At 63.8% G+C, this 14,524-nt stretch overlaps 1 protein-coding gene across 1 annotated transcript in view; it reads left to right on the top strand.

Annotated features, from left to right (window-relative positions):
• Window positions 1-14,524, top strand: part of CLEC16A (C-type lectin domain containing 16A) — a 117,669-nt gene that overhangs the window by 76,148 nt on the left and 26,997 nt on the right. Inside the window, exon 19 of the mRNA XM_056107411.1 lies at window positions 12,666-12,817. Within this exon, the coding sequence (XP_055963386.1) occupies window positions 12,666-12,817 (152 nt within the window). The remainder of the gene's footprint in view (window positions 1-12,665; window positions 12,818-14,524) is intronic.

Below are 14,524 nucleotides of genomic sequence, written 5' to 3'. Positions count from 1 at the left end.
GGGCGCCTGCCCCCCTGCGCCAGGCCTGTCCCCTCTCGGGGCGCCACGGAAAGGCCAGCTTTGTGGGGGTGCCCGAGGAGCGGCCCCCGGCCACGCCGACACCCCCGGACGCCAGCAGGGCGCCCTACCTGTCCCTTCTGGGAGCGAGAGCGGGGCGTCGCCGAGGTCTGCCCCGCCGGGTGGAAAAAGCCACCCCGCCCGGGCCCGCCACCGAAAGACACGTAACCTTTTGCCACCCTGGGGCTTCCTCGGGCCCTCAGCTGGTGAGGTGCAGGCGGGCGCAGCCCGGGCCCTGTCAGAGTTTCCGTGACTGGTTTCTCCTGTGAGGGGCGGCCCCCACTTTCCCGCCCCTTCCCTCTTTGAGCCGCTGATCTCTTAAATGGCACGCCGTCTCCGGTGTGCGCCGTGGTGGCAGGAACGAGTGGGTGGCCGGGCTCTGGGCCGGGGAGACCCTGGCTGCGCGGGGAGACAGGAAGGGGGCGGGCGGGGGGCGCGAGCGAGAGCCAGGGGCCGGGGAACAAAGAAAACCCGCCGACGGCTGCGCCCACACACACTGCGCACCCCCCACACACACACACATACACACACATCACGTCAGGCTCGGGGCCTTGGCATCCCCCACCAATTCCTCCTCACCAGCCGGTTTGGGCCTTTCCCACAGTTGCTCTGCCCTGGCACACGGCAGAGCCAGCCAGAGACGGGAGGGGAAGCGCATCCCCAGGCTATGTTTTCTTTTCTTTTCTTTTCTTTTCTTTTTTTTTTTTTGCTCCTTGGGTGACACCCAGCAATACGCAGGGTCACGCCACTCAGGAATCACTCCTGGCAGTACTCGGGGGACCATATGGGTTGCTGGGGATCGAACCCGGGTCAGCTGCGTGCAAGGCACGTCTCAGGAGCAGTGCTGTGGCTTCAGCCTGGAAGCCAGTGTCTGCGTGGACTCCCCTTCACGCCCCATCTGCCCAGGGCCGTCCTCAGACCGCAGCCCCTCCCCTGGAGGGCGCCAGGTGCGTCTTCCAGACTCCTCTCCTGGGAAGCCCAGGGGGACCCAGGTTGCAGAGGACCCCCTGCCCCCACCCCGACGTTCTCGCCAGTCTCTGGGAATGAAAGTGTGACCCATCCGTCATAGAGATGAGCCGCCCACTGTGACCGAGTCAGGTCGCCCCTTGGCTCCGTGGCGTGACTGTCCGCATCAGGCCTGTGTCTCCTGATGCCGCTGGCCGTCACCTCCCTTTGCTTTCCAGGAGGGGGTGCCAGGATGGTCTCGGCCGTCCCAAGCAACGGTTCCCGGCGGTGCTGGTGCTGTGGTGGGCGCAGTGTCCACGGCACCGGTTCGGCCCTCATGGGCAGCCCCAGCAGCGCTGTGGTCGTGTCCACCCACAGCGTGGCAGCGGCCACGGGGCGTCGGAACCCACAGAGCCTGGGCCTGGCCTCAGGGAGGCGCTGGTGGGAACTGAGGGAAGTCCTGGCTGGGCCACAGTTTTCCATCCTCTTTACAAACCGACTCCTCCCCGGGCCTGGCCGGCTTCCCCCGGCCTCAGACTTGCCCTCATCCAGAGATTTTTGCCGTTGCCCCATGGCTCCCTCTGCCCCCCCCCCCCCCACCCACACAGGAACTGGAATCTCTGGCCACCCTGGAGGTCCGCACGTTCAAGGGCAGGCCCAGGTTAGAGGCCCTCGGGGAAGGCCGGGCTCACAGCAGCCAGCCGGGTCCCCTGGGCCTGACCGGCTCGCTCTGCCGGTCTGCCGCGTCCCCCTGCCCTAGCCAGGCCCCAGCCCGTGCCCGGGGGCCAGGCACCCCCTGTCAGTGCCTTTTCACATCTCCGTTGTGTGTGTGTTCATCTTTAATTCGAATTTGATACACTGGGGTGGGGGGCGTGGCTGGGGGGATAGCACAGCGGGGAGGGCGTCTGCCTTGCACGCGGCCAACCCAGGTTCGATCCCCAGCATCCCAGAGGGTCCCCTGAGTAGTTCCTGAGCGCAGAGCCAGGAGCAACTCCTGTTCATCACCGGGTGTGACCCAAAAAGCTTTAAAAAAAAAAAAAGAATTTGATACACCAGAAATGTTTTCCACAACCTTAGCTCACGTCATTCCCCCGCTGACGGGTCACGTTGCGTCTTCTCTGCTGGAGTCACCCATAGCCGAAGAGCAGAGAGCGCCCGCGACCTGCTCGCGTCCAGGGCGGTGTGACAGACCCAGATGCCCCCTCCGCCGAGGCCCTGCCCGCTTCCCTTTGGCGAATGGCCCGAGGCCTCCTGGTGTCTCAGTCCAGAGAGAGAAAAACAGAATTTGTGTTTTGTTTTGCTTGGAATGTGGGCCAGGCCGTGAGTCCCCTGGCGCCTGCAGCCCTGATGCAAGGCCTGAGCCTGGGGGCTGGGGGCTGGGGGAGGAGGACGCCGCCCCCGGGTGACACTAGCAGGCCACTCGAATGCCTCCATCTGCCGACTTTGCAGTCACCCCAGAGTGCCCTCAGGGCGCCCTGTCCTAGCCACACCCTGGGCCCCCCGGGCAGGTGACTGGCCCAGCAGCTGGGGGGGGGGGGCTGGGGAGGGAGACCCTCAGACCCAAGAGCCCGATGTTGGCTGAGCATTGAGACCGATCCGATCCCCGGAATCCTGGGCAAGATTGGGCTGTGGATGGGAAGGACCAGGGCCTGGGGCCTGGCACAGAGGAATCTTCTGCTCCTCCTCCCCGCCCTCGGGACTTCCGCTTTCTGCCCAGGAGCCCCTCAGGGGCTCCCCTCCAGGGGTTGCTCCGACCCCACCCCACCTGAGAAGCTGCTGGTCCTTGGAGGCCGGGCCCAGGGCAGGGCTGGAGCGGGCCCTGCAGAGCCACCCCGGTGTCTGTCTCTCTTCACCCTCCTCCTGGGTCTCAGGCCTGGGTTTCCCCGGCCAGTACTCAGCCAGGGCAGCTGAGAACTGGGGGGAACTGCCTCCCGCTGGCCCTGCCCGGCTCTGGGCAAGGCTGTGCCTTAGCTGGGGGTCCGCGCCCCTTCCCCGGCTGGTCCCGAGCCCGGGCCCGTGGAACCCATTCACAGGATCGGGGCTCGGGTGTGTGGAGGAACTGGACCTCCTCTGGGGGTGTGCGAGGGGTGCAGGGGGGAGGGTGCCCTGCTGGACCCCAGCTTTCCCGTCGAACACTCGCCGATGGCCGCCGTTCCTCCCTGCGGGTCTCCGTGCTCCCTCCAAGCCGTCCGCTCCCCAGAATACATGCCGGGGGACGCTCTGGTAGCCTGCGGCCCCTGTGGGCTCCAGCCTGTGTGCAGGAGGCGCTGACCCGTTTGTGCCCACCGTGCTGGCCCAGCACTCGCCAACAGAACTCCACGTGTCTTCACAGCCCGCCTGCAGCCTGCGAGCGGCGTGGGTGGGTGGGGCCGGGGCTACGGGCCCCTCTCGCCCCCGAGTCCTTGGTACTTAGCGGGCACACGCAGTGTCGCGGTATCGAGTGGGCTCGTTGATCACGGAAGGGGTGGGAGTGCCGTCGGAGGGTTTTGGATCCTTAGTAAACCCCCCACTTTTGTCTTTTCACGGGGAGCCGAAGTCCCTGGCCGCGTCTTAATTACAAACTTCTGTTCGAAGACCTGGATTAAGTTTCCATCAGGAACCCCACCGGAGACCTTCCGTTGCCACGACAACCCTCCCTGCGCCCCCTGCTCCTTGTGGGCTTGAATAAATAGCCCTGCAGCTCCACCACCCCCTCCCCCCCAGGCCCTCCCGCCTGCTCACACCCACGCCCATCCCACCCACACACACCCCTGCCCCTGACATGACCTGGGTCCTTCCCCTGCGGGCCTCAGGCCAGGCCTCCAAGGTGAGCACGACCTGCCCTAAGTGAGGGGGCGAGATGGGAGGGGCAGGGGGGAGCGATGACTGGGTGGACGCAGAAATGGGTGGTTGGACCAATGGGCGGATGGACACGGATGGGCGAGAGCCGGAGAGATGGGTGGAGGGGAGGATCCATGTGTAGGCGATGTGTGATTTGATCAAACAGTACGAACTCAAGTTTATTTACTTCTATTTGTTCACGGCCATGATTGGCGGAGCTCGGGGCTGACTCCGGGCTCTGTGCTCGGGGCTGACTCCTGGCTGGACTCAAAGGACCACGTGGGGCGCCGGGGTTGGAACCTGGGTCAGCTGGGTGTCAGGCAGATGCCCTCCCCTCTTGGCTATCCCTCCAGCCCAAAGCATATATTTGTGTTTTCTTTTGTGACTTTCTGGGGTCGCACCCGGCGATGCGCAGGGTTTGCTTCTGGCTCCGCACTCAGGAATGACTCCTGGCGGTGCACTGGGGATCACATGGGATGCCAGGGGTGGAACCCGGATCAGCCCCACGTGCGAGACAGGTGCCCTCCCTGCTGTACTGTCGCTCTGACCCCACAAAGCACTTACTCATTCATCTACTTATTTATTTTTTTACTTACGTTACTGGGCAAATCCATGAACAACGGGAGGACAAGACAAGTGACAGCGATCTCTTTCGGCTTTTTGCGTGACACCCCCGGGGTGCTCAGGCTCACGCCCTCAGGAATGACTCCTGGCAGTGCTCGGGGAACACTGCGGGATGCTGGGGATCGAACCCGGGTCAGCTGTGTGCAAGGCAGACGCTCTACCCACCGTGCTCTCGCTCCAGCCCCACAGAGTATATTTCTAAAGAGAGAAAAGATTCAACGGGAAACAGCTGAGCGTCTCATTTGCGCCTCCTCTGAAACCCCGATTCCTCATTTCGAGAAGCCCCCCCCAGCTGAGCACGTCGGGCTGTGTGGGGGCGAGAACGGCCTCGGCGGCGGTGCCCTGGTGCCGCGTGTTTATTGCCGGCCCGCGTGGGCCTGGGGGATGCGTGTGACGTGTGGGGCTCCAGTTTCGGGGCAAGGTGTGACCCGCATCCAGTAGAGGTCTCCCCGTATTTGACTGTTACTGTCTGAAGTCTTCCGGATTCCCACAAGCTAATTAAAAGTCAGACTGCTGTGCCGGTAAGCGTTCGCTCTGGACTCGCTTCTGCCAGGCGGCCATAAACGTGTCCCCTGGTAGGAAATTTAGATGTCCCTTCCCATCAGAAAAGCGGTGTGGGGGCAGGCCGCCCCCGTCCCCGTCCCCAACCCCCTCAATTCGGAGCGGAGGAGCCGCCGTTTGGCGGGCGGAACCGGGAGGAGCGGAGGAGACCGTCCATCCCTGCACCACCGAGACTGGCCGCCAAACACAGTGATTTTTCTTCCCCCCTGAATAGGGGGTGGTGGGCGGGGCCTGGTAAGTCCGGAGGCCAGGTCCCCCAGGGAGAGAGCGGAGTGCCCACCCGCCCGCCCTGCGGAGAGAACTCACAGCCTTGCCTGCTCCTTCCTGGCACGGCTCCTCCCAGGCTCTGCTCGACGTGAGCTGTGAGTCCGTTTTCCAGATAAGGACACTGAGGCACAGAGACGCCTCCCCCCCCCCCCCGCCCCTGGCGCCCCGTGGTGTCGCCCAGTGCCTGTGCCCAGGTGGGGGGGGCAGGGGCGCGAGCAGGGAAGGGAGCGGGCACCAGGGCCTCCCCAGATAGCAGCGGCACATGCCGCCCCCCACCCCCCAGGAGGGCTGGAACTCCGCTGCCTGCGGGCTGAAATCAAAAGTCAGTGCCCTGCCCCCTCCCACACCGCCCCGCTCTGCCCGGTGCCTTGCCGATGCTGCTCTGAGGCTTTCAGATCTTTTCTTGGAAATCTCGAGGATTCCGCTCAGCTGCCTCCCGGCTAGGTGACTCGGAGCCGAGTGCCCTCGGCGGGGAGGAAATTACGCAACGTCCCCATGCAAATACGCGGGTGGGGGGGTGGGGGGGTTGATCAACTCATCTGCGCGTCAGCGTCAGCCCCGCTGCACCAGCCGATAAGGCTCTACTCGGAACCGGCTCGCGGGGCCGCGGTTTCTGGTAATCGCCCGCCCAGCGCGGCCTCTCCGTGAATTCAGCTTCTGGAGAAGGAGGAACTGGGGACCCTGCGGGGAGACAGGGCTGAGGGCGGGCGGAGATGAGGGGCAGTGGGTCCCCCGCCGTGGCTCGCACGTCCCGGAGCCCCTTCCCAGAAAGTGGGGCTCAGCACCTCAGCACCCACCCGCCCCGCCTCCCGGCCGCGGGTACCCGGTCAGCAGACGCCGTCGGTGGTGCCAGCTCCCCTCCCTCTGCCTGCTGCACCGCCAGCCCTGCGCCCCTCCAGCTGCGAGAAGTCCTGCCGTGTTCCCCAGCCCTGCTCCTGGCGGGGGACGGGGAGACCCCCTGGGCTGCCCCCTGCACGCTGGGCTTTCACTCCTGCCTTGGGAGGATTTCGTTGTCACCAGGCACGTGCCCACGTGTGCATGCATAGGGACTCGCGTGCCTGTGTACACGGGCACACGCTTCTCTCTCTCCCCAGGGCTGTGCACACACGAGTGGTGTGGAAGGCCACACGTGCGTTGGAGGGACGGAGCCTCCGGGCCCCCCAGGCTCATGGGACTCAGGTCTGGCTGAGTCCTCCGCACGGCCCTCGGGCCTCAGCCTCAGAAGGTGGCGGGGCTCCTGTGCCCGCGGGGCCCCTCAGCCGAGCACCGGCACCCTCCAGGCGCACCCCAGTGTCCTGCCCTGGCACCGTGCACTGAGCACTCACTCATCTTGCTGGGCTCAGGAGAGGGTCTCGCCTGGCCCCCCCAGACACTGCCCCCGCCCCCCAGCCCTTGCTGGCCCTCCTTTCCCGCCCTCCGTCCAGGAAGCTCAGCGCCCGGTCCCCTGCTGGGAAGGGCGGCTTCAGGGAGCTTCAAAGAAGACAGAGTCATTGATTGGTCCTTGCAGCAAATAACCCTCGCTGTCTGTCGCTGGGCTGGTGCAGAAACTTAATTTTCCTCCCGGGATTGATGGGGCGGGCGGCAGGAGGAGCGGGTGTAATTGAACGGGCCCATTCGCACCCCGCGGGAACCCACCTTCCACCCAGCTCAGCCTCCAGAAAGCCCAGCGCCCTTTCCCTGCCCTGATTGGGCTCCGGAAGGTTGGGGTGCTCCTCGCCCAGAGCCGACCCGGCCCCCTTGGGGATCCTGCAGCATCTCCCAGGGCCCCCAGTGAGTGGACTCTGCCCCCTCCCAGCCCCCTGCAGCCCCAGCATCTCTGGGCCGGCCAAGGCCACCCCCCCGCCACCTCCTGTCCCTGGCCGTCAATGCCCCAGGTCCAATTTCCCAGAGACGCCCAACTCCACCTAGTGACCCCTGGCCCGGAAGCCCACGACCCCTGCTCCTCTTTCCCCCAGTTTCCCTGAGATCGGGGCAGCCCTTCTTGGAGGGATGCGAGAACAGGGACCCTCTCTGGCCCCGGGTAACAAGCCTGGACAGTGGCGGGGGGGGGGGGGGGTAGGAGGTTGTACCAGGCCCTGCACATCACCCCTTACGGGGCGGGTGGGGGTCCTTGGGAGTCTGTGTAGATGGACCCAGAAGACACAGAGAGGGGCAGCGAGTCAGGGACCGTTGGGTGGGACCAGCTCCCGCAGGCGGACGTGGTGGCCTGGTCTGAGCCCCTGCCGTGTCCCCCCCCCCCCCACCGACCCTGTCCCTGGGTTCAACATCTATCATGGAGGCCAAGAGGGGTCCAGGGCTGCCATGCCCCCAAGGCCAGCCTCAGCTGGCCCCGGGCAAAGTCACCCCTGCAGGAAGCCCAGGACCCCGCTCAGCTCCTGTGCCCTACGGTCTTAGGGTGTTGGAGTTGCTGGTCTCAACCGCCACCGGGCCAGGCGGAGCCAGTGGGCGGTCTGGGGTCCAAGGGTCCAGAGTGCTGGATTTGGGGGTGCTGGACATTGAGGCACCTCCCAGGCCCTGCTGGGACACACCTGGGCCCTGTGCTGGCCATGCTGGCCCGCTGGTACCTCTGCCGTGCCCTCACCCCACCCCGACCCCCGAGCCCCAACCCCAGCATCAGGGTCAGCAGGACGCTGGGGAACGGGAGGGCTTGGAGCCGCCAAGGAGGGGAGTTCCAGGCCTCTCGGAGCTGCCCCTCGCCGCCCAGCACGCCTTCCAGGAAGCCCCCAAGTCTAGAAGCTCTTTCTGCAGAAAGCACACCCCACACACACCGCCCCCGGGAGTCAGGGCTTGAGGCCAGGGAGTCCGGGCTGCAGAGAGCCGCCTCTCCGCCAACGCAGCTGGGCCGCCCCGCTGGTCACGGCCACCAGGCCAGGCAGGGGCGCGGGGCGGGATCCGCCTCTCCCTTCCCAAGTCCTTCAGGGCTATTATTCCTCACCCCTGCACGGGCCTGCAGGACCAGCCCATGTCTGGCCGCCCCGCCGGGCGCTGTGGGAATCCATGGGGTCGGTGCTCCCTTTTGATAAACCGTGAATCCCGGGGCAGGAGAGACGGGACAGCGGAGAGGGTGCTGGCTGGGCACCCGGCTCCCCATAGTGCTCCTCTGAGCCCGCCAGGAGTCAGCCCTGAGCACTGCCGGGCGTGCCCCCCACCCCCCACCAAACAAACAAACCAAAACACAAAACAGAGCTGGGTGGGTAGAACTGAGCTTAATCATCGTTAAGCCGTGACGTCCTCCCAGGACTCCGATACGCCTGATGGTGCCTCTGTCCAATCTGATACGTCCTCGTCCTTGTCCTCGGTTTGGCCGCACCTGGTGGGGCTCTGGGGCTGCTCCCCGCTCAGTGCTCTGGGGCCCTTCCTGCAGTGCCTCAGTGCGTGGAACCCTTGACCAGCCCTGACGTCTGGCTGCATCCCCCTCTCCATCCACCTGGCAAGGTCCCGCCCGGCGGGTGGGCATGGGGTCTGCAGAGCCGGGGGGACCCCCCCAGAGACATGTGCTGCCCACCTGGCCGCACCGACCCCTGTGCCATCCTCCCCTCGTCCCTCGTGTCCAGGCAACACCCCCCTGCCTAAGCCGTGTCTGTGCCTTTGCCCCCACCCGGCCTGTGCTTGCCCCTCCAGGGCAACAGGAAATGCTGGGCTGATTAGGCGCTGACGGGCCCTCCCGGGTTCTATGCCCGCGGATTCTCCTGCTGGCATTCCAGAGAATGCGGAGCTCCTGGTTCTTGCTGGCACTAGATGCCACCAGACCTTTGCAGCGTTGCCAGCCGGGGGTAGGAGGCAGCCTGCTTCCTGGGTTCCTGGGCGGTGGGCACCTCCCTGGGCACAGTCCGGGCGCCGTCTCCTCATCTGTCCTGGGCTCAGAGCTTTTCGCAGATACAACCGCCTCCTTCCCTCCCCTTCTCTCCTCCTCCTCCCTCCTCTTCCCTCTTCTCCTCTCCCCCTCCCCTCTTCTTCCCTCTCCCTTCTTCCTCCCTTCCCTCCCCTCCTCCTCCCTTCCCCGCCTCCTCCCCCTCTCTGACTTTCCGCCCTGAGCAGGGTGCCCCTGTGCTGGGCCCAGTCCATCACCCTTAGTTTTATTTGCTTGTGTTCCTTCCTCTCCTTTGCAAACTCTGTCTTGCCCCCTCCGCCCCCCCCCCCCGCCACGAGGTCCCCTGGGGGCCCCAGGCCATCCAGAGGTGGGGAGGCACAGCAGGAGACCCGGGGGCCAGCTGAGAGGACAGCAGGACCACGGGAAATGCCCAGTTGGAGGAGGGGCAGAAACAGCCGCATCTCTCGAACCCAGGCCCCAGGGCTCCAACAGTGAGGGGGTAGCTGGGGTGGGGGGGCGCTGCCTCCCGTCTCTCCTGTCCCAGATCAGGCAGGGACTGACTGATGTCCGACCCTGGACCCCCCGGGGGCACCTGCCCGGGGTCAGCAAGGAAGCCCACCGGCCCGCTTGCCCGAAGCCCCCTGTGTCCAGCACCTCTGGGCCCTCCCTGCCCACCTGCTGGGACTTTTCTAGGACCAGACCGGGTCCAGGGAGCCCGAAAGTGGCCGTAGCCCACTGCAGCTCTGGGACGAGGCTAGCTGCTTCTCCTAACTGCCCACCCCCGCTTCTGGAAAGTGGGGGGCCCTGCCCCCTCCCCGAGCGGCTGGTCGTCTCCATGGCCACAGCCTCTGCCTTTCAGTTTTCTTCTGAAATCCGCCCGGTTCTCACGGCCTTTGATGTCCCAATCGCGTTTCTGAAAGCTTCCTCTTTGGGGTTTTGCTCTTCCGGTTCTGTTCTTGGTGGCCCTGGAGCCCCTCCTGGCTGGCCGGCCTGGCTTGTTTAGGGAAGAGGAGGGGGATGAGGAGAGGAAGGGAGCAGGGAGCAGGGAGCAGGGAGCACCCTTCAGGGCAGGGGGTGAGTTTTGTCTTCTGTTTCGGAAAAGCTGCTCATTGAGGAAAATGTCTCAGATATCAACTGGAGAAAAGAAACTTCCTCCTGCCCTACACACACACACACACACACACACACACACACACACACACACGTACACACACGCACACACACACGCACACTTTTCTAAGAATAACTTAGACAAAGGATCTATAGATTCTGTGTGAACTTGTTCTGGGAATCACTTTTTTTTTTTTTAATTTGAAAAAAAGTAGGGGAGGTGGGAAACGGGTCCTATCTCACACTGCTCGGGACTTAGTCTGTGCTCAGGGATCACTCCTGGTTGTGCCGTGGATCAAACCCAGGTTGTCAGCGTGCAAGGCGGGCGCCGTACCCAACGCGCTCTCTTTCCAGCCCCCACAAAGGGAGTCTTTTCCAGACATGTGACTTGGTGGCAGAGGAAGATCCAGTTCTCATCCTGAGCCAAAGACACCCAAACATTTTGCCAACTATCCCCCTTTCTTTATTTTTAGCTTTTTGGGTCACACCCGGCGATGCTTGGGGGTTCCTCCTGGCTCTGCACTCAGGAATCACTCCTGGTGGTGCTCAAGGGACCCCATGGGATGCTGGGAATCGAACCCAGGTTGGACGCGTGCAAGGCAAACGCCCTCCCCGCTGTATTATCGCTCCAGGGTTGCCCCCCTTTCCAAAAAAAAAAATCACTTATCACTCAATGCCTTTAGTGTCATCCCAGCATCTGTGCCCCCTCCAGGGATGGAATCAGGTGGGTGGGCCGACCACATGACGAGGGGCTTAGCCTCCCTCCGAACTGTCTCTCCAGCCCCAGGAAGTTGCTTTAGAAACAAAAAACCAAAACACAGTTGGGGGCTGGAGTTGAAGCTTTGCATGCAGAGGACCCAGGTTCTACAGCCCGAGGTCCCACGGGCACCCCCAAAGCCTCACCCCAGGGAACAAGCCCCTGAGCACCGAGCCAGGAGGAGCCCCTGGCCCCCCTGGGTGTGACTCAGAAACCAATCAGCCAACCAGTCAACTTCAAATGCCTTTTCCAGAGCCATCCCAGTGGTCTGTCTGCATGTCTGATTTTTGACTTGGGCTTTTAATATGCATTTCAGAGCATTTCCTGCACCGTCACCCACCCGCCGGTTCTTCACTGAGGGCAGGCGGCAGGTGGAAGGTGGGGCGGGAGGTCAGGTTCCCTCCACACGCCGCCTCCCACAGGCCGTTCGCTCTCCTCAGCTTGCCCAGGGCTGAGATTGAAACAGGGCTCTGACTGGGGTTGGAGAGAGAGCACAGCGGGGAGGGCGTTTGCCTGGCACGCGGCCGGCCCGGGTTCGATTCCCAGCATCCCATAGGGTCCACTGAGCACCGCCAGGAGTAACTCCTGAGTGCAGAGCCAGGAGGAACCCCTGTGCATCGCCAGGTGTGACCCAAAAAGCAAAATAAAAAGAAAAGAAAAGAAACAGGGCCCTGGCGTTCCACGGGGCGGGGGGCTGGCGCCCCCTTCTAGGAGGCCTTCGAGTTGGTTCCTGCTTGTGTCGTTTCCTTGAAATCACCCGTGCAGGCCAGAGAGGCGGCTCCGAGGGCCAAGCCCCCGGTTCCACCCAACGCCACATGTGGCTTCCTGAGCTGTGCCAGGAGCAGTGCCTGAGTGCTCCCCAGTGCTCCCTGCTGGCTGTGGCCCCCGGGGGCCTCCTGTGGGTAGCTGTGTGGGGCTTGGGTGCTGCTGTGGCCCCCGGGGGCCTCCTGTGGGTAGCTGTGTGGGGCTTGGGTGCTGCTGAGGCCCTGCCACACCGGGGGTCACTCGGCTTTACCCAGGCCGACCCCTTGCAGTGCTCAGGGACCACCAGGTGTGGGGGTGGAGTTTGGGTCAGCTGCCGTCGACACCGTCTGGTCAGGTTCTGTGCTCGGGGTCCTGTGCTCTTGGCCCAGTGCTCTCTGCCCAGTGCTCCCTGCCCAGTGCTCCCCTACCCAGTGTTGCTGGCCCAGAGCGCCCATGCTGGTTGCCACCCACTGAGCAGACACGCTGACGCAGAAGCCAAGAAAGGGCTGCCTTTCTGGTGTGTGTTCCGGGCACCCGCATGCTCTCTCTCCTATGCCACCGCCTGCCGCCCCGTTTCCTGGCCCGAGGCCCTCACTGTGTCCTCCTTTGTCTTGGGTTTGGTTTCGCTGCGGTCGAGTGTCAAGTGCTTCACACCCCAATCGGGCCCAGGGGTGCAGGGGCTGCTCCTGCCCCACACGCATCCCGGAGCACAGAGACAGGAGTTCCCACGCGCGCGGGCACGCACCCTCACACATACACACGTACACACGCAAGCACACACATGTGCTCACACATATACCTACACGTGGGTACACACCCACGAATATACACACGCACACTCACACCCACGCGCACGCCGCAGCCCAGCGTGGCCCGAGGGGGCTGGTGTCAGATGCAGGGGTGGGGGCCCGAGCACGCGGCCCCAGGAGGCGCGCTGCCACGTCTGACAGGGCCACGCTCTCTCCACAGACAACAGCGACCTGATCGCCTGCACGGTCATCACCAAGGATGGCAGCATGGTGCAGCGTTTCCTGGCCGTGGACATTTACCAGATGAGCCTGGTGGAGCCCGACGTGTCCAGGCTTGGCTGGGGCGTGGTCAAGTTCGCCGGTCTCCTGCAGGTACGGCCGTGGCCAGGAGCCCACCGCACGCGGGGGTCGGGAAAAGCTGGCGCCTTGCGTGCGCGGGATGGGGTCTTCCTTTGGCCCGGACGCGCCTGGCAGCCCCAAGCCAGCTGTTCCGGCCCAGCGCTGCCGGGGACCACTAGGACCAAGTTGGGACCCTCACACGTGCTGGGCGTGAAGTCCGCCACTGCAGCTGCCCACCGAACCCCCTGCCGGGGGCCTGGGGACGTACAGTACAGCAGGGAGGGCGTTTGCCTGACACCTGGCTGGCCCAGGTGTGTTCCCTGACACCTTGTATGGTCCCCTGAACCCCGCCAGGAGTGATCCCTGAGCACTGTTGGCTGTAATCCAAGCATGCGCGCGCGCGCGCACACACACACACACACACCTTTTTTTTTTTTTTTTTTTTGCTTTTTGGGTCACACCTGGCAATGCACAGGGGTAACTGCTGGCTCTGCACTCAGGAATTACCCCTGGCGGTGCTCGGGGGACCATATGGGATGCTGGGAATCGAACCCGGGTCGGTCGCGTGCAAGGCAAACGCCCTCCCCGCTGTGCTATCGCTCCAGCCCCCACACACACGCTTTAAAAAAAAAAAAAAGCTCTCTCCCTTGTTACCAGCAGGATTCTCCCAGAACTGGCATCTGCTTCGTTGCACGCACAAATCCAAGTTCACAGGCTCCTTTCAAGTGAGGGGTGCACATGTGTGAGCAACAGTGTCCCTGTGTGTCACACGTATGTGTGAGAGACCATGTCCCTGTGCCCTCAGCACCGCTGTGGTGGAGGCCCAGTCCGTGGGGCTTCCTGCTGCCGCCCAGGGTGCCAGGCCACACTTCCCGCCCACAGCCTGTGCGTCCTCGGGCGCCGGGACTTGGGTTTCCCGAGCAGGCAGCGCCCAGGCAGCTGGAACAGGCCCATTTTTAGCAGACACAAATCCTGCCAAATTCCTCTCGAAAAATGATTGTTGGCGTTGGCGGCTGGTGAGGCTTCCCTTGTCCTCGCCCTGCTCCGCTCTGAAGTGCCAAACGCCGGCTTGGGGCTGGGGTTTTCCTTGTGCCCTCATGGTGACTAGCGCCAGCTCACAGGACCGGAAGCGTAGACAGCTCAGGGTTCCAGCCCACAACCCCGCCATACCTGTCCCCGAGCGCCCCAAGGGCATGTCAGCACACGTATGCACACGCGCGCACACACAAACACATGCACACACACATAAAACACGCATATACACACACAGCACACACACACACACTCACACGCACATGCGCTGTTCCCCAGAATGACCCCCCAGGCTTCAGCAGACGCTGTTTTGCGGCTCTTTCTCCTCCGCTCAAGTTCGCATTTTCGAGAGCTGCCCAGCTCTGGGCACTAGCTGCCCTGTGCCAAGTCTGAGGGAAGGGACGCGGCAGCCAGGATTCTCCCGTCCCGAGACGGGGAGGGGACGCCCGTCACGGGGATCAGCTGCTCCTGCATCAAGTCTGCTGATCCGTTTCCTTTAGGAGGATTCAAGCCTCACTGGTGTCAGAAAAGCGTTTCTCCGCCCTGGAGACATGAATGCGTGTCCTGTCAGACAGTGAGAGCCACAGAAACCTCTTGATTTATTTATTTTTTTTCTTGGTTGTCTTCCAACCGCTGCAATCTGTCAGTCTGTCGCTGTGTGCCAAGTGCTCCCGCCCAAACGTGTAACTGGCCCTCGGTTCCCCCCGC

The sequence above is a fragment of the Sorex fumeus genome, unplaced genomic scaffold (genome assembly GCF_029834395.1).
Source record: "Sorex fumeus unplaced genomic scaffold, SorFum_2.1 ptg000165l, whole genome shotgun sequence".
Lineage (NCBI taxonomy): Eukaryota > Metazoa > Chordata > Mammalia > Eulipotyphla > Soricidae > Sorex > Sorex fumeus.
Note: the sequence above shows the minus strand (reverse complement) of the source record. Positions and strands in the feature narration are given on the sequence as shown.